Raw genomic sequence first — 22,224 nt, 5'->3', positions numbered from 1 at the left:
GCTACAAGGCAGTGGCAGCATCGGTTAAAGCCCTGAACGCCTCCTCTCTCCTCCTCGCTTATCAAGCAGAACTGCAGGAGCAGATGGCGGGTGCAGCAACCGCAGATCTGTGGGACGAGTTATGCGTGGTGACAGACCTCTGCCTCCGTCTCCACAGAAACGCTGTCCAGGCCTCAGGGCGAGCAATGGCTCTGATGGTCACTCAGGAAAGAGCCAGATGGTTGAATCTGTCCAGCCTCTCTCAAAGAGAGAAAAATCAACTCCTCGACACGCCGGTGGACCCGAAGGGCTTATTCGGCCCCACCGTTGCAGCAATGCAAAAACGCTGCGAGGAGAAAAAGAAAGAAGGTGAAGCGCTGCAACTCTGTCTGCCCAGAAGAGCGCAGCCTCCTCTCTCTGCGGCACCTCGTCAAACGTTCGCTCAGGCGACAACCCGACCGGGCTACCGCATCCCTAAACGCCACCCTCAGCAGCAGTCGGCGGACCAAAGCCAGGGAAAGCAGATCGAGCTCAAGGGTGCCTGGGGTAGAAAGCCCTTCACGCCACCGGTGACTTCGGGAACCAAACCTCCGGCCACCGCTAGCGCGAAGAAAAAGAGGCGGGCTACCTAGGCAGCTCGCCCCGGGGTGGGAGAGCAGGCATTGCCAGACACCTGTTCCCCCGCCACCGGAAAACGTTCTGTCCCAGTTCGAGTTTGTGAAGCCACGTTCAGGGCGATTCAAACGGCCTGCAGAGCCAGCGTTGGAGCTCGCAGTTCAGAGCCGAACGAAGAGGAGAAAGCTTACACATGGCCAGAGCTCAGTGGAGCCAGAGCTGTGGCCAGAAAGCACACACCAGTGCACAAACACACACCAGTGTTTGAAAACACAAATATCTCCCTTCACCACAAACTCAATAAAATTGTTCCCAGGCGCGCATCCAGGTCAGGAACCGAGGGCGCAGCCAAAACAAAGAAATATAATGAAAATGACATTAGGACAGAACGTGGCCGTGCGGCTGCACATGGGGCCAACAGGGGGAGCTCTTGCCCCACCTTTGGCGTACTCAGCAGCTTTGTCTCTGAAAGAGACAGCAGACCGACAGCAGCTACAGCTTGCTCAACCGGCACGGAACAATGCTTTCACAGAAGCACTTCCCAGCCCATTAGCGAGAAAAGTCCAGCTGTGGCGAGCGTGCGGGGCATCAAATTGGGTGATAAAGACTGTATCCAGAGGATACAGGCTCCAGTTTGGAACAGCTCCTCCCCGTTTCAAAGGTATAGTACAGTCATATGCCCGGGGAGAACACGCACGCATTTTGCAGGGGGAAATAATATCTCTGCAGAACAAAAACGCCATTCGGCTGGTTCCGCAGGAGCACAGCAGGGACGGCTTTTACTCCAGATATTTTCTCGTACCGAAAAAAGGCGGGGGTCTGCGGCCGATATTAGATCTGCGAGCTCTGAACGCATATCTGTGACGGTATACGTTCAGGATGCTGACACACGCAGCTCTGATACGGTTTGTGCGTCGAGGAGATTGGTTCATCTCCGTAGACTTGAAAGACGCATATTTTCACATCCCTATATACCCCCCTCACAGAAAATACCTCAGATTTGCCTTTCAGGGGAAGATGTACGAATATCTCGTACTTCCCTTTGGCCTCTCACTGAGCCCACGCGTGTTTGTGAAATGCACCGAGGCTGCAGTCGCACCTCTGAGGGAAAAGGGAATACGTCTGGCTACGTATATAGACGACTGGCTGATTGCAGCTCAGTCTCCGGTGGAACTTATGGCACACGCCACGATGCTGATATCACATCTGGCGGCTCTGGGTTTCACAATAAACTGGGAGAAGAGTATCCTAACCCCAGTACAAACAATAACCTTCATCGGGATGTCCCTGAATTCAGAGGAGTTCAGAGCACGCCTCTCAGCAGAACGACTGAAAGCCTTCCAGGCTTGTCTGGCAGTTTTTCGCAGAGGCGCACTCGTGAAATTCAGACTGTGTCACAGGCTGCTTGGTCTGATGGCGTCAGCACTGTCGGTCATCACGTTCGGCCGTCTGCACATGCGACCGTTTCAACGGTGGGTAGCATCGCTCAATTTGAGCCTAATACGCCATGCCCACCGGAAGGTGATCGTTTCTGGGACATGCGCACGCGCTCTGAGTCCGTGGAAACACACCGCTTTCCTGAACACCGGCGTTGCCATGGGAACCATCCTAACACGGAAAGTTGTTACTACGGATGCCTCGTTAATTGGTTGGGGAGCCACACACGAGGGCATGATGGTAAACGGTGTCTGGAGCTCACAAACACGGACAGCTCACATAAACTGTCTGGAGCTCCAAGCTGTTCTACTAGCTCTGAGACATTTTCTGCCCTCTATCAGAGGACACCATGTTTTGGTCAGAACAGACAATACAACGGTGGTTGCATACATCAACAGGCAGGGAGGCCTGCGCTCACATCATTTACACATGCTAGCACACAGACTGATAGTCTGGACCAGCTCACGCCTTCTGTCACTGAGAGCCACTCATGTGCCAGGGGTGATGAACAGGGGTGCAGATCTGCTGTCGAGAGGCAATCCCCGCTACAAGGAGTGGAGACTCCACAGCGGGGTTGTAACCCAAATATGGCAGCGGTATGGTCAGGCGGAGGTAGACCTCTTTGCATCAGAGGAAAACACTCAATGTCCGAGTTTTTTCTCCCTGACCGAGGAAGGTGCTCCGTTGGGCCTGGATGCTCTAGCACACGAGTGGCCCCCGGTTCTCCTGTACGCTTTTCCACCACTGGAACTGATTGTTCCTACCCTCGCCAGGGTGCGAGAGAGGAAACATTCACTCATCCTGGTAGCTCCCCGTTGGCCAGGGAAGCACTGGGTAGCAGAAATTTTCCAGTCACTGCAGGGCGAGCCGTGGCAGCTCCCTCTCCGCAGGGATCTCCTAACACAGGCACGTGGAGAACTATTTCATCCTCATCCGGAACGCCTAGCTCTATGGGCTTGGCTTGTGAAAGGGTGAATCTGGCAGCCAGTGGGCTTCCCCAGAACGTCATTGACACGATTCAGAGCGCAAGAGCGGTCTCGACTCGTAGCGCATATGAGGGAAAATGGCGTGCATTTGAGGGTTGGTGCGCTAAAACCATGTTTAGCGCAATACAGAGCCCTGTGTCAGTTATTCTGACATTTCTACAAGAACTGCTGGATAAAGGTTTGGCTTTTTCAACTGTCAAAGTATACTTGGCAGCTATTTCAGCTTGTCATGTAGGCTTTGGAGACAAGACAGTGGGGCAACATCCTCTGGTGTGCCAGTTCATGAAGGGTGCACGACGGCTCCGGCCGGTGTCTAAAAGCCTCACTCCTTCATGGGATTTACCGATGGTACTTGATGCCTTGTCACATGTACCTTTCGAACCTTTGGAGCAGGCTGAGCTTAAAGTGCTCTCGTTTAAGACAGCCTTGTTAGTCGCATTGGTTTCTACCAAACGTGTGAGCGACATTCAAGCTTTTTCAGTAAACCCCTCCTGCATGCGGTTTACTGAGCAGAATCATAAGGTTTTACTGAAAACCAATCCAGCTTATATACCAAAGGTTTTTAACCCGGCCTTGCCATGCCGCCCTTTGGAGTTGATGGCTTTTTGCCCTCCACCGTTCTCCTCTCAGGAGCATGAAAGACTGCATACGCTCTGCCCCGTGCGAGCGCTTCAGATCTATGTGAAGAAAACGGCTGGTTTTCGCAAATCTGAGCAGCTGTTTGTGTCATGGGCTTCACCACATAAAGGGAAACCTCTAACGAAGCAACGCCTTTCCCATTGGGTAGTCGGAGCTATTGCTATGGCCTATCAGAGTAAAGGCCTTGCACCCCCTGCAGGTCTACGAGCTCATTCCACTCGTGGCATGGCCTCATCCTGGGCACTGTTTCAGGGTATACCTTTGGAGGACATATGTGATGCTGCCAGCTGGGCAACTCCTCACACCTTCACCAGGTTCTATAGATTGGATGTCACGGCACCAACTCTGGCTCACACAGTTTTGGGCGTGGGATCCACACTTGGATAACTGCAGGATGCATCTTTTGGTCTTCGAGTAAGCTTATCTGGCAATACGGGAGTAGCCACATCCCATAGTGAGATACCGAAACGAATGTTGAAAGAGAACTTTAGGTTAAGTAATTAACCCCGGTTCTCTGAAACATGAGTGAGGTATCTCACCAGATCACCCTCCTTGCCTGGAGCGAGGAAGAGGTGTGCTTAAAAGACTGAAGATCGCTTGCGTGTCGTCAGGCATTTATACTAGGAGGAAGCTCCTCCTCCTGGAGCTGACGTCTCTTCTACCGGCCAGTCAAGACTGGCGTAATGTAATAGAGCTTCTGGGGGACAGGCGCTGGGGTCGTGTCCCATAGTGAGATACCTCACTCATGTTTCAGAGAACCGGGGTTAATTACTTAACCTAAAGTTATCGTGTATTTTTGTTACAAAATACAGAAAGACCATCGACAATATTACATACTTTTTTCTTTTTACCACAAACCAAGTGTTGTAGCAGTTTTCTTTTACACAGTAAATGTTTATTATTGTCATTACAACACAAAAAACATTACATTAACAGGAAAAGGAAGAAAAGAAAAGTCTTGTCCCTTTTCTACCCAAACAAAGTAAAATCCTCTGAATACCTCTGTGGTGACTCTTGACGTAATTGCTCTGGCCACAGTTCTGCAGTTAACCCTGTTGGCTTTTTCCTTCCACACAACTTTGAATTCATTCTTTTGACTACAGTATTCTTCAGCAATAAATTTTTAGAGCTTACACTCTATTAGTGGGTTATTTAAGATGAATGTCTTCCTCAGTACATTAAGCATATCATATCAGAGGAATTTAAAGTTTTCAGTAACCTTAGATCAGAATTTTTATTCAATTTCAGTTCTGTTTACATAGTGCCATCTCTTAACAAATGCTCTCTGAGGCACTCTACAAGAAAGTCATTTCAATTCAATCAATTCAATCAGGCATACGTTTCAATCGATGCTATCAAACAGTGCATTAAGCTCAGTTTATTGTTCCAAATTGGCTTAAAAAGTTTCTGCTAAAGGAATCCTAGCAGATTGCATCGAGTCATTGTCGTGCGGCATGCACTCCTCCTGGATCAGCACGTAGAGACAGTAAACAACCACTTGCGTTGTGTCGTTGACTTTACAACAATCCCTCATAGCGCAGGGCTGTAACTACAGTAGAGAGAAAAAAAACATAGACACTTAGTATATATGTTCGTTTGAATCTATGTAATATTGTTTCCGTTAATAAATCAGCAGACTAAAATAAATGGTGTTTTGTATTTAAACTTTAAAACATGTTTAATTTTGTTATGGTTTGGGGTTTGCATTCTGGTCCCCTGACAAGTGTTTGTGATCAGGTTGCAGTAACGACACCTGTTTACGCCCACTCGCTTCCAGCCTTCCTGTCCACAGGTTAGGTTTCCTCATATGTTTTTTTTTTACTTGAAGTATCAAAATCACTAAAACCAAGTCGCTCCTTTCATTTCTCTTTCCAGCGCTGTAAAGTGGGGACTGGCTGCAACCACTTGCGCCGTCTCTGCGGGGTGGTCCGACTTTTGCTGTGGTTTATTTATCTGTGGATTTTTGACAACTTTTGTGTGCAATAGCTGTCATGAGAGTTCCTATATTCCCCTTGCTCTCAACCGGTAAATTAAAACAGAATAAGCAGATCGTGTGAGAATTTTTTTTTTTTTTTTTATTGTACGGACCCCTCCCCCCTTCTCTTACTCTGGCGGTGTGGAACAGAGTATCAATCTGATGCTGTCCATCGTTTCCAGGGTGAACCCCCCACCCCCAAGGAAGCATCCAAAAGCTCCTAATTAAAACAGTTGAGGGAAGAAGAAAAAAAACGCGATAGGAAAATAGAGGGGTTACCTAAATCAGCCGTTTGGATTAAAGAAAAAAAAAATCTACAAGAAGGGAAATCCAAGGTAATTGTAAATGTTTTCATCTTGAGTGCTATGCGGGGTGACGGTGTTTTGATACCAGGAGGCCGGCTGGTATTTATGCGCGTATGGCGAATCAATCAGCACCGGTCTGCTTAGACAGCTCCGCGCTTCCTCCCTCCTCCTCCTCCGTATCTCTGCCTCTCTCTATCCGCTCCAGCTGAAACGTTCCTTGGAGCCGCACAACGAGCCGTGTCTTGTCTGCTCGCCTCTCTTTTTTTTTTCCTTTTTCCCTCATCCCTCTCTATCTCTGCGGATCTACTCTTGTTTCATCTCGCCTTTTGAAAAACCTGAAGCTAGATACCAATGAGTCCTGTGAAGTAGTCGTGTCACCACCGCTGGAAAAAAAAAAAAAAAAAAAAAAAACAAGAAAGAAAAAGGGAAAGGAAAAGAAAGAAGAAATCTTTAACTGCCTTTGCCTCCTCCTTGCAGGAACGATTCTTGGGGAGCCTGGTCCGCGAAAGGATGCAAAACGGTGCTCACAGATGCATCCCATACAAAATGCTCGTGTGATCGTGTATCTACCTTCGCCATTTTGGCTCAGCAACCGAGAGGAATAGTGAGTAGCGTATTGATTTGTTATTCAGTGTGGGTTTGATGGGCTAATGTAAAGGTGAAACCCTGCGTGTTTGTGCGTGCGTATGTGCGTGCGTGTGTTGGAGAGAGAAAGAGAGAGAGAGAGAACGAGAGAGATGGTGAGAAGCGAAAATTGAATCTTTGGCGTGCTAATCCCCTTAAATAGTAATTGAGCTGTGCAGGGCGAGTGTGTGGGGATATTTTCTAATTTCTGCTCAGATTTGCATGGTCTTCTGTAGGAACATGGATGTGAGAGAGGGTGTGTACATGCTAGTACTTGTGTGGCATGTTCTTATATTTCCATCAGTCAAATTTGGTTAGGGATAACTTTTTTAAAAAGTGAAGTGTTACTAAGATTTTTCCATCATCAGTGGAAGCAGAAACCTGTAATTTCAAGATAAGGGAACTAGCACTGATGACATGGAACATTTGATATAAGATCTGATTCTGTTACTGCAACGGCAAATAAAATATGTTACATACTTTGTCTGCAGGCCTGAAACATTTACAGACAAATAGCAAATAACCAGCACTTGTGCTACCTCCAAGGACATATATATATGGCTGCAGGTTGTGATTAGTTCGCAAGCCCCTGATTGGACAACACCTTGCACAAAGGGTGTGGAAGTGTCTCCAGTGTGCAAATCTATGATAGATATACTGTATGTATGAATGTATGTATGTGTATATGTTTGTATGAATGTGTGTGTTTATGTGTTGTTATACATTTGTCTGTTTGGGTTCCAGTTCCCTAAATTTGAGATGCAGACCTGCAGAATTAAACAATAATACTGTTTTTCCACTCATTGGGTTTTTGTTGTCTTTTTAAATTGATCACCTATCTACTATGAAATAGAAACTATTCTTTTGTGCTATGCATCCAAAGCCCACACATACACCTCAAACCGCCCAGTTAATTAAAGGGCCCTCTGTGGATTAGGTTTCAGATTGGTGGTTGTTTTGATTGCTTCTCTGCTTCAGGCGATAATAAAGATGTACTGTCCTGCATGGACCACGCATACAGCCACTCACCAACTGGTTTGTCTCTGTCTTCTCAACAGACTATGGAGTACTCAGGGGTCCCATCTGTGACACTGATAGTTGGCTGTGGTTTGTCTTGCCTCGCCTTGATCACACTGGCGGTCATCTACGCCATCTTATGGAGGTAAATTAAACACTCCAAAGACATATGCTTTAGCCATATCATATGATGGTGCATTTGAGTTCTTGTCACATATTTGATGTGGTATTACTACATTTCATGTTCTATGTGTAAAACATAGAGTTGAAAAGTGCTCAAGAATAGCTGTTTTGTTTTTCTCTCTTGTATTTTTTCTTTTAGATATATTCGATCTGAACGATCCATTATCCTGCTGAATTTCTGCCTATCTATAGTCTGCTCGAACATACTAATACTTGTTGGACAAACACAAACCCACAATGTGGTAAGTCTGACATACAGATACAGCAGGAACAGTTTGGAAAGTGTTTATAGACATGTTTTGCTGTGAATCTCTGCTTTTACAGTCATGGTTAACAGAAGTGCACACTTCATCAATTATATGGTTATAAAGTATATCAGTGTTGCCAACCTTTTCAATTCTAAAAAGCCATTTTTGCCTTTGCAACTATAAAATTTAGCTAAAAAATAAAATAGACAGCATCTTTTGTGAAATAGAATTTAGTTTTATTCTAGATTTTAGCAAAAAAAAAAGAAAAAAACATTTATCAAGGAACTATCTTCCTTTTGTAGACTTATGCTACTATTGTAAATTCTTCCCATGTTTATATGAAATGAAATAAAACATTTACCCTACTTAATAATATAAATGAATAGTTTGGAGATGGATACCATAAAGTGACTGAAAAAGAAATACTGCAGTATTGGTGTTTTTCTAAAGTAAAAAATTCATGCAGAGATTGCATAAAACTATCCAGAAAAACTGTCAAACCCACCTTTTTCCATTGCCTTTATGATTAAAAACATTGTTCCTTTCCATACAGTTTTTGTTCTGTAATTAAGATGGACAGCAGAGGTCCTAAAGAGCAACATGCGGCTCTGGAGCTGCATAATGAGAATGTGTGGCCTTAACCAATGGAGCTTTCTTCATGTTCTGAAATTATTTAAATCTAAACTCAAGTGGACAAAACCCCGCGTCACAGATTCTGACATGGCATTATTTATTTCCAAAGGCAAATAAAGACGTTAAAAAAATCAAGTACATCACTAACACTAGATGGTTATGAAACTATTTTCTTTTACCATGTATTAAAGATTTCTTCGTAGTACTTAGCAGTTCCCAGTCACTTTGAAAGTGTCAGTTTCATTCACCTTTTTTATTCAATAGCTGCTTTTGAATGTGTTTTGTCAGATTAGGAGAAAAAGATTTTTAGAAAATTGCTTTTTGTTCATGCAAGTATTTTCCTATAATGACAACAATAATGGAAGTGTTCTAAAGCCTTGACAAGACTGTTATTGGCTTAAACCTATTTCCCTCTGGTGAACTTTATTAGTCCAATCTGTTATTGAAAGAGGCGATTTAAAGGCAATTAAAACTGAGAATCCATAAAGAAGAGTACATTTATGGACATTAGGGACTGTTGAATAACTCTGAATCTGGTTTTTTGCAATCAGACCTTGCACACACAAGGATTCACATTTCAGGATCAGTCTAAACCTATTTAAATGAGCAGATAGAGGTTCTGCAGCATATGTTTTATAGGCAGTACAGAAAGAGTACCATGCCATCAGGCATACCAATAACTACAGCTTAAACCACTGTAGGTTTTAGATAGAAAACCAGAGAACTGCAAGTGGAAAACATCTTCCACTAAAATATCTCACTTTCTTTCTCTATTGTCATAACCAGCCAGTAAACAAGTGGCTGATGTAAAAGATTGCTTGGGGAGAAAAAATTAGTTTGAATTCACAAACTGCCCACACAGATGCCCTTCTCAGTCATCTGGCAGCTCTACAGAAAGATGCATTGTCCAACTACTGGCATTTTATTGTATAACAGTTTTCTCAGTGTCTTTGTACCTTTTGCAAAAGGCCTTTTTTAATTCTGAAACTTATTATTTTACACTTTCTCTGCATGGATCGAGGGTCTTTTAATCTACTGCATCATTAGCATGGTAAACCTTTCATCACTTGGATTTTACTACAGTGCAGTCAGTTTAGATTTTAAACACGTTACACGCATTTTAGTTAGAGCTTAAAATGTCACATAGCTACATGTATTTTTACTATGGATGCAATGCAATTTTACTTGTATTACAATAATGGTTTCAGTTGTGATTAAAACACATTTTCCTCTATACTCTTCTCCTTTTCCATCATCATGATGACTATACAACTCTCAGCAAGCTTTAACATGTCAGCCACAACAATCTGCATCAATGCAGATCATAAATGCATTGCACTTAAATGATGGTCGCTTTCCCTGCTGGAGTCCAACTTCAATATGGGAAAGATTGAAAATGTAATGATTAGGATTTGATATATTAAGTGTCTCCTTTGGATCCACATGTGTTTGTTAAATCCATGTGCCCTTGCACCACTTAATACCATAATGCTGATTGGTTGATAAATAAATGATTTGAAATAAGAAGTTAACATAAAAATCCTACGATTAATCAAACTTTTTTTTCTCAAAATGCTGCACATTAAATGTGACACAGTTCAGTTACTTGAAACAAAACTGACTCATTTCATGCCAATCATTTTAATGTCAGAAAATATCAGAAACTGCATGAGCTCATCTGCTTGTTTACTGGCCCTTGCATAGCTGACAAACAGTAGTAGCTTATTCCATGAATGTACAATGCCTCAGGACATTTTTTATAAAGCTGAACTGATTTGAAGCCTTGTCAGGTTTAATCAAGCCTCTATTCATTCACCTTTTGTTGATTATAAGAAACATTGCTTAACATGGAACACTCACTCTGCAGGCCTCTAATAGGATGTGTGTCTATAAAATCGAAGAGATGACACACTTCTCAGAAAATCCACTACCGTACTTAAGATGTCATTTTGAAGTGGTTTAGACAGACTCAGTAAGAAACTTTCACACTTCAAAGTGGGCTGACCTTCAACATTTTTGCATTAGCAATAAGTAAAATAACAATGAAATATCAAAGAGATAAGTGATTGCCTTTGCAAAAAAGGGTTTGTGCCCATGTTTCTTCAAAAAAAAGCATAAACTCAGTTAGTTTTAAAGTCTGGAAAAAGTGTGAAAACAGCATTTTTTTAAGTCTTGCTACATATTTGTGGCTCTTTTTGAGCTTTAACCATCTTTTCTTCCTATATTGTTTTGTATTTATTTCCATCCTTGGTGAAGTAAATCATCCCCATAGCATTATACTGTCACTACCACGTTGCACCTTAAGGATGTTGTGTTCCGGACGTGAACAAATACAAACGGATTTCCTAGTTTTCAGCTCATGTACATTTTTTGTGCCAATGTTTACTTTTTGTCTCCTTTAGATGACTTGTGAAATCTTGAATTCTTTGGCTGGAAGCCAAACGATCCAGTTAAAGTTGAAAAAGAGCACAATATGGTAGATTTATTCAGTCACATTTGTGCTGTTGGAAAAGAACAACTTCCAGGGCATCGAAATTACCAACATTTCCACCTTTGCTCCACGTTGAAAATGTGCGGGGAAAAATATTTGAAAAATATTTCATCTGTTTGATCAGATGTAGAGTCGAGCCCCATGTTTGAGTGGTGGGCCAGCAAGAGGAGAAAACACCGTCCCTGTGTGGGTTTAATTGCCATGGTGCCTGACACTGCCTCACTTGTTTTTCCTCCATCTCCTGTAAGAAGTGCATATAATTGGCTCCTCTGTTTGTGAATTCAGAGTTGCTCGTCATCTAATAGAAATCATCTCTTCTCTGTGGAGGTGTCCACTGGGAGCAGGAAGTCAGTGAGTCACCTGTGTGTGCGTCTCTACGCTGTTCTGCTGTCTGCCGTCCCTCTTCATCTGGCTTTATGGAAGGGAAGGAAGCAGAAAGAAGCAGATTTAACAAGCCAGCAGCATTAGGATGATTGTATAAAACTGAATACTCTAACGAGCATATACACAACAGGCATCGAAAGTCCAGTAAGAACAAGATAAGAGAAGCTTATCTTTATAAACTGATGCATTGAGAAATTCTTACTTTGCAAGAATGTGGCAAATTATGTTTTAGTCCAAATATCTTACTAAAGATTTGAGTTGTCAAACTAAAGGTTTTATCAGTTTTAAAAATATTTAAAAACAGATATGTTTATAAGGATATAATCCTGCATTACCCGATGATTGCAGGCAAGATGGTAAAATGCATTATATTTACAGTGTTTTACATAAGATTTAAAAATATCAAATAATCATCTTTTTTACCTTAACCATAATAAATAATAATCTATGTACAGTATACTTGTTTTTTTCTGTTTTGCTTAAGATTAAAAGTATTTCTGTAATTCCATAAATTTTAGTCATCTCAAATTGCTCTGTAATAGTTACGTAACAGAAATCTTCTGGCCATACTTAAATGAGTAATTAAATATATTTAGGACTTATGAGTGTCACACATTTAACAATGCAATGAAGAAGTTGATTCATAATTAGCAGAAGTAGTAATGCTAAATAATATTTTTAAAAATATCTGTCAGCATTGTTTATGTTAACAACACTTTTCTACCAGCGCTACCCTTTTGTTAACTGCTCTTGAAAAAGCTTACCACCCAAACAGGTATTCTTTAAAGCATCAAAGGAGGGTGCTTCAGCCAAAATAACAACCAGCCTCTTCCACCTACACTGAGTCAGAGCAAATAGGAATTGGAATTAGAAAGTCACATGAGTTTTTTTTCATAGTTGTAAGGCATTTTAAATAATGCTAGTCTCTGCCAGACTTTCCACAGATGTGTGGCAGATCTAGAATGCCTTGATGCCATGTATATTAAATATCCTGTTTTGATAAACTGTTAAGTTTGACTCTTTTACCAGTGATATATACTGTAAGTCCTCAAGTGCATATTTCAACCAATGAGTGATTAAACATTTTTGAAATAGGTTGTATTCATATTAAGAAAGTGTATGACTATGTCATTATTCATACAAAATGAACCTTTATGATTCTTTGTAATAGGCCAACACACTGTAGCAAATAGCGAAAATGTGAACTGGAATGAAAATGACACATGACTTTCAAATGTTTTACAAACAGACCTCTTAAAATGTGGCTCAGAAATGTATGCAGCTTCTACTTTGTAGATGTGCATTTCATTGCAGCTGTCATTATTTAGAAATATACCTCAGTCAATAGAGTCCATCAAAAGACCAAATGTCCAGGGTTATCGTGGTACTCTTGGCTCCTTCTCAGGTTAATCATCCTCCTGGTGGGGTTTTCAGTTAAGTTGGTACCGCAATGTCTTCTCAGTTGTACTCTTTCCATTGTTGGATGAGATTTGGATAATTATTCAAGATTTTAAGATTTCTTGACTAGTACACACTAATATCTATGTTAGCAAACCTAAACTATGGACAGAATTCTCTATCTCCTTTGGAAGTACAGTTGGCATACACTGAGTACTTTTAACTAGCAGTATCCAACAATATGATTTTAATTAACTACACCTTCTACATTTGTGTGTCATAGGAACTGCTTTCTCTCTGTCCATATTTGCTACTATAATCCATCACTGCCAGATTTTTTGGGTTTTTTTGTTTTTTCGATCACTTGACAATATAGTTTCAGTTCTTAATATCTGGGAGAGGATAAAGATTGAAAGGTCTTAGCTGAACCTTTGGAGTTTATTGAGGCCACAGAAAAGAAATTCCTCACATTTTCTCCCCTCATCTAAAACTGCCATTATCGAGCTGGCCTGAAGACACCCCGTCACTGCCTCCCCTCACCTCTGTGTCTATCAGCCCTGCCACGTTTTAATATGGGCTCTTCCTCTGTGCCTTTGTTTCCATGGATACCGACACAGTGTGCTCAACATCTCCCAGCATTTGCCTTTCAAAAGGGCAAAGTGAACTATCGGTTTATATCTCTTTTTTGGTATGACTGTCTGTACCAAATCTGTGCTACCACAATGTGGCCATGTTGTATTTCTCTCTCCCTTCTAAAAAAAAAAAAAACAAAAAAAAAACTGTTTTATTGTTCTAGAATAATGAGGCTGGATAGCATAGGCATCCAAGTGAACCGTGAAACATAACAGTTGCAAATGACCTGTTTCCAAGTAACAAGGCAGGCTCTATTTTCAGCACCATGGACAGCACATGAGCAGCAGCCACATCAGAGCTAGCTTTAGGGGAAAGTCCGAGAGGCAGAATGGCGACCAAACTAACATGATTTCACTTTTCTTCGATACCTTAAAATCAGAACATAAATTTGAGCCAGGTTGTCCATCCTGGACATGATTGAGGTCTGCTTAACATTCTTCACTGCAGTTAAAGGCTATTTGTTTCTTCTAGCTTATTAAACAATATGTAGTGTCTATAGTTAGGAATTTCATTATGCAAAAGCATAATGAAATCTTTATGAAATATTTATAAAACAGAGAAAAATCTCTTGTATTTGCCTCAGAATTTACATGTCCTTAAATATTTGAAAATATTTTAAAGACATTATTCTGTGCTTGCTAAGGTGTGTTGATATTTATACATGTATGATGTAGAGTACTTTGTAAATTCACATAGGCAAATATGAAAGTTGTAATTACATAATGATTAATGTTATTGTGCAAGTTACCTGTCATACCCCCTAAAATATAGTTTTGTCATTTTATGACCACAAACTTTTAATGCATTTGGGGGGATTTTATTTGATTAACCAACATAAAATAGTTGTAAAATTAAAGACAACTTTTATTCCCCATCAAGAACTTACAGTTAGTTGAAAGCAGTTGTTTCATTTTGGGGTTATCAAAGTAATAAAGAAGACTTCAAACAGATGGGCACCACACTTTCTTGATTCTTTTTTATAAAGCATTGTAAAAATTATTTGTAAACTTTTCCTTACACTTTTATTTCACAGTTATTCACTTGCCATCGGTAAGAGTAAAATTAAGACGTTTGGATAGTTTTAAAATTCACAGCACATCCAAGTTCTGATATTCTGTAAGATTTAAGTTGAAGTCTTCAAAGTTAATACATGCATTTATTTAAGTGTTTGAATATCGTTCCCAGGAATGAACTAACTCTGGATTATTGACTTGTGTGAACCCTGTGATCACTGCAGGGGATTCATGGATTTAGGATGGCTTTTGTCTTAGGAATGCAAACTTTATGGTAGATCTCACATTATGGTGTGGACAGTCTGGAATGTGAATGTGCTTCTTAGCTCTCTTTGTAAAGTAATGGGATTCCATTTCTTTGTCCCATAAACACCTATTATACTCAAAAAAGCCATGTGCATTGACACAATTTCTAAAATACTCATTTATGATCATGTGGAGCAAAAATGGAAAAGTGATGCAATGTTGTCAAGCCTTACAATATCACATATGCACTCTGTTTCTTTTTAAGCAGTGTTGTAGCTTTTTTCCCCCTCCTCCTGTCTGTGTAAAACACTTGACCTTGGCTCACATGCCTCCAGGTGGGATCCCCAGCATACTAATGAGGGTTAGTGCAGAGGAATGCTACGCCATCGCTTTCTGTGTCAGCTTGTCTGGCTGGGACTTGAGCTGAACTACCTTCAGCACCTCTGGTGTTTGCAGTTCAAAGTGATGCCAAGTTTCATTCGTTGCACAAAATGTTTCAACCAAGGTAGAAAAAAATGTACGAAAGTAATTCACTGTTTTAATGTATAAATAATGTGGTCTCTAGTGGGTTGTAAATTTGTTTAAATTGTAACTCCAGTGCACTGAAAACCCAATATCCCAATATGTCCCAATCCCAAAATTGGGGCAAAATTGTTTTATAAACAAAAATGAAGGCAAAATGGAAATGCTTGTGGAAAAGTAAGAGAACCCTAAAAACTACAGATATTTACAAAATACACAAATCATTTCTAAGGTCATTTCTAAATAAACAGCTGAGTCTGATGTATCCAAGTTGGTTGTAAGGGAAAAATAAGGTTGTGGAAGGATAAAGGAGATATCCACAGCTTTGAGAGGATTATGGGGTCCATTTAAAAGTTTGAGGGAGTCAACACAAGTCATGCTTCACAGATATATCAAGGACATGAGTAGCAGATGTTGCATTGCTTGTGTTAGGCCATTCTTGAACCAGAAACATTTGCTGAAGTTTCCCTAGAAGTAAAAGGACTGGATTGTGAGACTGGGGAATACATTTCTCTTTTCAAGTGAAAGTAAATGTTGGACTTTATTTGAAAATCAAGGTCCTAGAAGCTGGAGAAACAGGGAAGAAGCACATAATCCATGTCATTTGAAATCCAGTTTGAGGTTTCCACAGCCACATTCCACAGTGATGATTTGGGGAACCATGTCAGTTACTGGTGTTGGTCCTCTGTGCTTTCTCAAGTCCAACGTCAGCCCAGCTGTATACCAGTAAATCCGAGAGCGCTTCATGCCATCACCAGCAAGCATGAGCACAAGCTTGCTGGTGATGCTGACTTCATTTTCCAGCAGGTTTTGGCACCTGCTGACACTGCCAACAGTAACCACACCTGCTTTAATGGCCATAGTATATGTGTGCTTGCCTGACCATCAAACTCTCCGACCTAAACCCCCAACTGGAAAATATTGAGTATTGTTCAGAGTAACACCAGAGACAGCAGACCAAATAATACAGAGAAGCCGAAAACCTCTGATACACCAAGCTGGGTTTCCTTAACACATGCTGGCCACCTGTATGTAATATTTTATGCACAGATGCAGTAATTCATGCAAAAGGAGCCAAAGCCAAGCATTTAGTCTATTTGCTGTAAAGTACAAGGTTATTAGTTAAGTAACTTTTTTGGTGTTTTGTTTTTTCAATGCATCCATGTGACCACATAATTTTCTGAAAAACTCTGAGTTTTGATTAGCTGCGAGCCATAATGAACATCTACCACATGACTGCACATGCTCATCAAAGAGAACTTCCAAGAAATTAAGGAACATTAATGTAACTGCTGTGTATCTGCAGGGAGTGTCTTGGTTTGCAGGAATATTTACAAATTTGAGAGCTATCAACTATTTTGTGTTTCAGCAGTATTAGAGCTGCATATAAGTGTGCATAGTGGATTAAAGGTAACCCACACTGATTAAAAGAAATCTCTGTGACAGTTTTTTTTTCTTCCATCAACAGGGTGTGTGCATCATGACAACTGCCTTCCTGCACTTCTTCTTCCTCGCGTCCTTCTGCTGGGTCCTTACGGAAGCCTGGCAGTCCTACATGGCGGTGACAGGGAAGGTTCGCACCAGGCTCATCCGGAAGCGTTTCCTGTGTCTTGGCTGGGGTGAGTGAGAGGCTCATTTCACCGAACTCCTCATGTCACTTCTTATAGCTGCCGTTTTCTCACAGCAGCTTTCGGCGAGGTGTCTTTCCACAGCAAACTGTGCGTCTTTCCAGAGTGCTGCTCTTGTCGTCTCTGTAGGGCGGATGGATCTTCATTCTGTCAGGCTCTTTGTTGTGATTCCTTTGTGCTTCAGTCAAGCTCTCAGAGGACTGGATAAATAGACTGGCCTTGAGCAGAGAGTGTATGTGTATGTGAAAAGGGATCGGGGTGGGGGAGTGTTGGTGCAGCTCTCCTGTACTGTAGCAGGTTGCAATGACCTTATGTCTGATAGAGAGGGTGGGAGCCTGGCATTTACAGTACATTGCAGCAGAATACAGTTTGGGGTTTAAACATCTAAAATTTAGAAAAAGTACATACTAAAGCTGTATTTAGTAAAAGGAAGTTTAAATTCTATTTTTTATGTGTGGCAGAGTCTCATAGTCAATTTTGTTTCATATTCTGTGAAAGAAATGCAGAGGTTGTAATAAAACAGCATAACATAATATGTTCATAGCAGATTCTATTTAAAAAAAAAAAACACTGTGCAAAATATTAGCACATAAGCACACATGGTAATAAACCCTGACAGGCAAATTATCTGTATCAAAATGCAAAGATTTCTCCTTCATGTGATAAATGTCAGTCTGAATCCCCTGTCCAAATAGCTCCTTATTTCAGACTACTGGAAAAATCTCTACTTAAAAAAAAAAAATCAATCTGATTATGAAAGAGCCCACTTTCATTCTTCTTGTTACCTAGCAACAAACAAGGCTCTCTTAGTCATTGCAGTGCCACTGCTTGCTGCAAAACATGGACAAAGGCTGTTTTACTATCACTTGGACTGCTTAAAAAAAGCTTAAGCAGGCATTTTGGTGAAAGACAAACAAACATTTAAGAAAAGATGCATTAAAATTATATGAAAAAACAAAGGCATGCCCGCACAAAGCCTGGAAAAACATTTAGTGATTTTGACATGTAACAAAACAGGGGACACTGACATGATCAAAGATCATCTGTGAAGCAACATGCGGCGCAAAGAATACTGTTCGTGTCTTAATTCAGCTCGCCTCAGTACAGCACCCACACCGCGCTGTTGCTGCGCTCTGATTTATGGCGTGCTTGTGAGCACTCAGCACACTTTACCTCTTCAGCACTGCAGAGAGGCACAGGATGGCCACGGGGTCTTTGGCTCGTGCCTCCAGGAAACTGATTACATCAATTGCACCTGCCCGCGCCACTCGGAGAGGAAACGCTTTAATATTCTGAGCACACAATAGTGAAGACTGAATCAATTACACTGATCCATAATGAGGAGCCACATAGCAAAAAAAAAAAAAAAAACTCTATTCCTATTGCTAGGGAAAGGGGTAGGGGGTGGAAGAGTGGTGAAATTTCTCACAATACAGAGATGAAATCTAGCTACATGCCTTCCTGTGTGTGATGCACTACTGCCATTTTGTTAAAGCGCCATGGAGTTTTTTTTCCCTCACCTTTTAACGGGATTTTTACAATATAATGAATAAAATGGTGAAATATATATAGCTGATCATATACTCTCAGATGTCTGCATAGCCTCATCCTGTGGTCTCTAATGGAATCACTTTAGCTGCACTTTGTTTAATGACTGGAAGGTACATTGCCTTGCTTATTTTTTGGGTGCACTGAAGTACATTTATGTTCTTGTGAGTTAAACTGCTCAAGTAACTATTTAATGTTCTGTTTTTTTTAAAGGATTGCCAGCTTTAGTTGTTGCCATTTCAATGGGATTCACTAAAACAAAAGGCTACGGGACCCCATTATAGTAAGTTTTTGCTTTTTTTAATTTTACTCCTCTCTTTAATATTCTGCACACAGACACGTTGGGTTCATGGCAACACTTAAGAATAATGATCAAATCCTTCTGCAGTGGCTTACTTATCCTAAATAGAGCCATAAACAAAGTCCCATGAACCCAATCAAATTTCAAAATAGCACAGCAAGACCCCAATTTCATGTGAGCTGCCTCTCTGCTGGAAACCAAATGCATAAACACTGCTTAAAATCTCCTTAGCATTTTATTGCTCTGTGAAACTTTGGGTGTGGAGTAACAACATATGGCACCTCTCCACTGACAATTGAGCAAAATAACAATGGTGTGCTGGAGTGCACCATTAACGTGGAAGTTAATGCTGTAGTGGGAGTTAATTGTTTTTTTTCCTTGTTTCCCCCACAGCTGTTGGCTCTCCTTGGAGGGTGGGCTCCTGTATGCCTTTGTTGGACCCGCAGCAGCTGTTGTTTTGGTACGTCTTGGTTACCGATGTCTGCTTTTTTATTCCTCTTTGCTTGTTTATATAATACAGTCTACTTAAAAATGTGAATGTATTTGTCACTTCATCAATTATTTTATTAGCAAGGAAACGCATTTTAACTAACGATAATGTTCATTTGTTTTAGTCATGATTCAATATAATTGGTCTTTAACTGTGATGTGGTTTCCAAGTCAAAGTAATGAGCATTCAATCAGGCCCTGTGTTCAAATAATCCCTTTTTATTCACCATATAATAGTCTCCCATGCAGCAATGGGGTTATTAAGTATTTATGATTTAGACTTGTCCAGCATCTCATATAGAAGGCTAATTTAATTGCCCTATATTTACATAGTTGTAAATAGAAAATGACCCACAGACTCATCATTATCCAGATTGCTAAATTACTCAGATGGCAGAAACGTAATGCTATTTTTCACTGTCGAGTTTCCGTAGTATTTCCGTAGAATTTGATTTGAGTGAAGAAAAAAAATTAACACTTTTTAAGTCTTTCTTGGCTGTAGTTTTCTTTTGTGATGGACTTCAGAGGAACACAAGCTCCCGTCTAACCATCTGCAGTGAGAATATCATGCCACAGAGTTATCGAGTTGTAGTTGTGCTGATACTTTACCTCCACTGCTCCTTACAGCAACCAAATACCACAGTCCTGTTGAGAAAACATTTCAATATCTTTTTTCAGTGATTCTTTTACATTTGAATGGTTTTTTATGGGCTATATCAACACAAAGTAGAAGATAATTGTTTTTGAAAGTACAAACTAAAGTATGACATAGGTGTATTTCTATTACCTCTGTAGTTATTTTGGGTCAGTGTTAGTACTTTTTTGCTATTCTTCTAAAGTTCAGTCAAATTAAATGGAGAATATGTCTGGAAACATGACTATTCAAATAATGTTAAATACTCTCAGATGATTTTGGTCTGAACTTTGACTTGGCTATTCTCACTGCCAAATATGCTTTGATCCAAATAGTCAGTTGCAACTCTGACTATATTTAGGGCAGCTCTGTTGCTGAAAGGTGAATCTTTGCCCCACCATCTTAAATCCGTTGCATTTATCCTAAACCATTCTCCTGTCATCTCTAGCCAGTCAACTTCACCTTGTTGAGCTAAATAAACCCCATACCAAGATGCTGCCACCTCCATGCTTCAGCTTTGCATTGATGTATCTGCCTAACCTGTCACTTTAGGTGAATAGCCATCTCTTTCTGGGTTTGTAATCAAGGCATACTCTATTTTTTTTAAAATCAAGCAGTTAACATTTCTCCATGATTTATTTAGAGCTCAGGATATTGTTTTGTCACCCAGTCATGTGTCTGTTCCCTATCTTCGTCATGTTGCTCTAACCCTATAAATTCCCTGAAAATAAACTGAAGTTTGTGAATGTGATGTGGCCAATCTGACAGGCTGATTTTTTTCTTCAGGGTACTGGGATGGGATGAGTGTGCAAGCCATGTCTCATCCATTGCCTGAAATGTCATAGAGTAGAGCAAACAATAGAAGCTAGAGGTTAAAGCTCTTTGCAGAATAATGACATCGGTCGTCTGAGTCTGCATATTCTGCTTTCCTCTCTTCTAACAGGTAAACATGGTGATCGGTATCTTGGTATTCAATAAGTTAGTGTCCAGAGATGGAATCCTGGACAAGAAGCTGAAGCATCGTGCAGGGTATGACAGCACATCCTTGTTAGTACCAGTTTTTCTTCTTCATTTTTGAATATTAACATTTTTCAAATAACAGTCATATTCAATAAATTAGAATAGCTATTCCAGTGAAGTTTGTCTGTGGGAATAAAAGTAACCTATGAAAAATAACAACCTTTAAGAAGGCATTAAGCATAATTTGTAAACATGTGTTTATTGGTCTGATGTAGTATTCTCATCTTAAATGAGCTGTAAGCACAAAATTAATCCATATAATGTGTTTCACCGAGTGGAGTTACTGAAACAAATTCTAATTATTTGAATATGATTGTATAAATGCTGCATGCTTTGATTATTTTCATGTACATATGGAGATCTGTACCTACTTTTTGATTTTATGTTGAAAAAAAATAGAGGCATAAAGAGGTTAGTTTCCTCTTGGGAATGACATGGCTTTGTATTTCTCTGGCAGAATGAGTCCAAGACGAAAATGACTTTAACACCCACGCACACATCGGCCATACTGTTGTTATAGCATGATGGAGGAAAAGAGAAGTCAGGTGGATGTCAGAGTTGTTTGTCATGATGTTGTCCCAATGTCTCTTGTGTCCCACAGACAGATGAGTGAGCCGCATACAGGATTAACTCTCAAGTGTGCCAAATGCGGTGTTGTATCAACAACTGCTTTATCAGCAACAACAGCAAGCAATGCAATGTAAGTGCCTGTCAGTGTCTGTGAATCAATAAAACGATGCTGCGGGGAGTTTCTTTCTGTACAGGGTGTCCACTGCAGGGTGCGCTAAATTCAGTTTCCAGATGCACCCACAGAACTACAGTGTGGAGGAGCTTTTGAAATGAGCTTACATAAACATCAGTATGCAGAGCAAAGCCTCACCATCATTCTGGAGGAAAGAGGTCGTCATGGAGATTTAACTCAGATCTCCAGACCTTATCTCGTTTATCTCCTGCACAAAATCCTTCCTCTCTTCTTCCAGGGCGTCATTGTGGAGCTCCTGTGTCGTCCTACCTCTGCTGGCTCTGACCTGGATGTCCGCCGTGCTCGCCATGACAGACAAGCGTTCCATTCTCTTCCAGATCCTCTTTGCCGTCTTTGACTCCTTGCAGGGTTTTGTCATTGTGATGGTGCACTGCATCCTACGGAGAGAGGTAAAATCAGTCCGCCTTGTTATTTCTTTACTACTGACATGGGGTTTAAAGCAAATGTCCTGCTAGAACAGTCAAATCTGTCAATGTTTGGGTAAGTAAATTTATTCACACTGAAATTCCTCTC

General features: G+C 40.8%; 1 protein-coding gene across 8 annotated transcripts in view; it reads left to right on the top strand.

The window, feature by feature from the left end:
* adgrb3 (adhesion G protein-coupled receptor B3) overlaps nt 1–22,224 on the top strand; it is a 132,329-nt gene that overhangs the window by 100,875 nt on the left and 9,230 nt on the right. For 5 of the 8 annotated variants that reach the window (XM_023327283.1, XM_023327281.1, XM_023327284.1 and 2 more), the window contains 9 exons: nt 6,414–6,540; nt 7,619–7,722; nt 7,900–8,002; nt 16,797–16,947; nt 18,718–18,787; nt 19,199–19,265; nt 20,872–20,975; nt 21,550–21,648; nt 21,929–22,100. In XM_023327283.1, coding sequence (XP_023183051.1) covers nt 6,414–6,540; nt 7,619–7,722; nt 7,900–8,002; nt 16,797–16,947; nt 18,718–18,787; nt 19,199–19,265; nt 20,872–20,975; nt 21,550–21,648; nt 21,929–22,100 — 997 coding nt within the window. The remainder of the gene's footprint in view (nt 1–6,413; nt 6,541–7,618; nt 7,723–7,899; nt 8,003–16,796; nt 16,948–18,717; nt 18,788–19,198; nt 19,266–20,871; nt 20,976–21,549; nt 21,649–21,928; nt 22,101–22,224) is intronic. The other 3 variants (XM_023327285.1, XM_005807626.2, XM_023327282.1) reach the window with 1 other exon arrangement.

The sequence above is a fragment of the Xiphophorus maculatus genome, chromosome 22, assembly GCF_002775205.1.
Source record: "Xiphophorus maculatus strain JP 163 A chromosome 22, X_maculatus-5.0-male, whole genome shotgun sequence".
Taxonomy (NCBI): Eukaryota; Metazoa; Chordata; class Actinopteri; order Cyprinodontiformes; family Poeciliidae; genus Xiphophorus; species Xiphophorus maculatus.
Note: the sequence above shows the minus strand (reverse complement) of the source record. Positions and strands in the feature narration are given on the sequence as shown.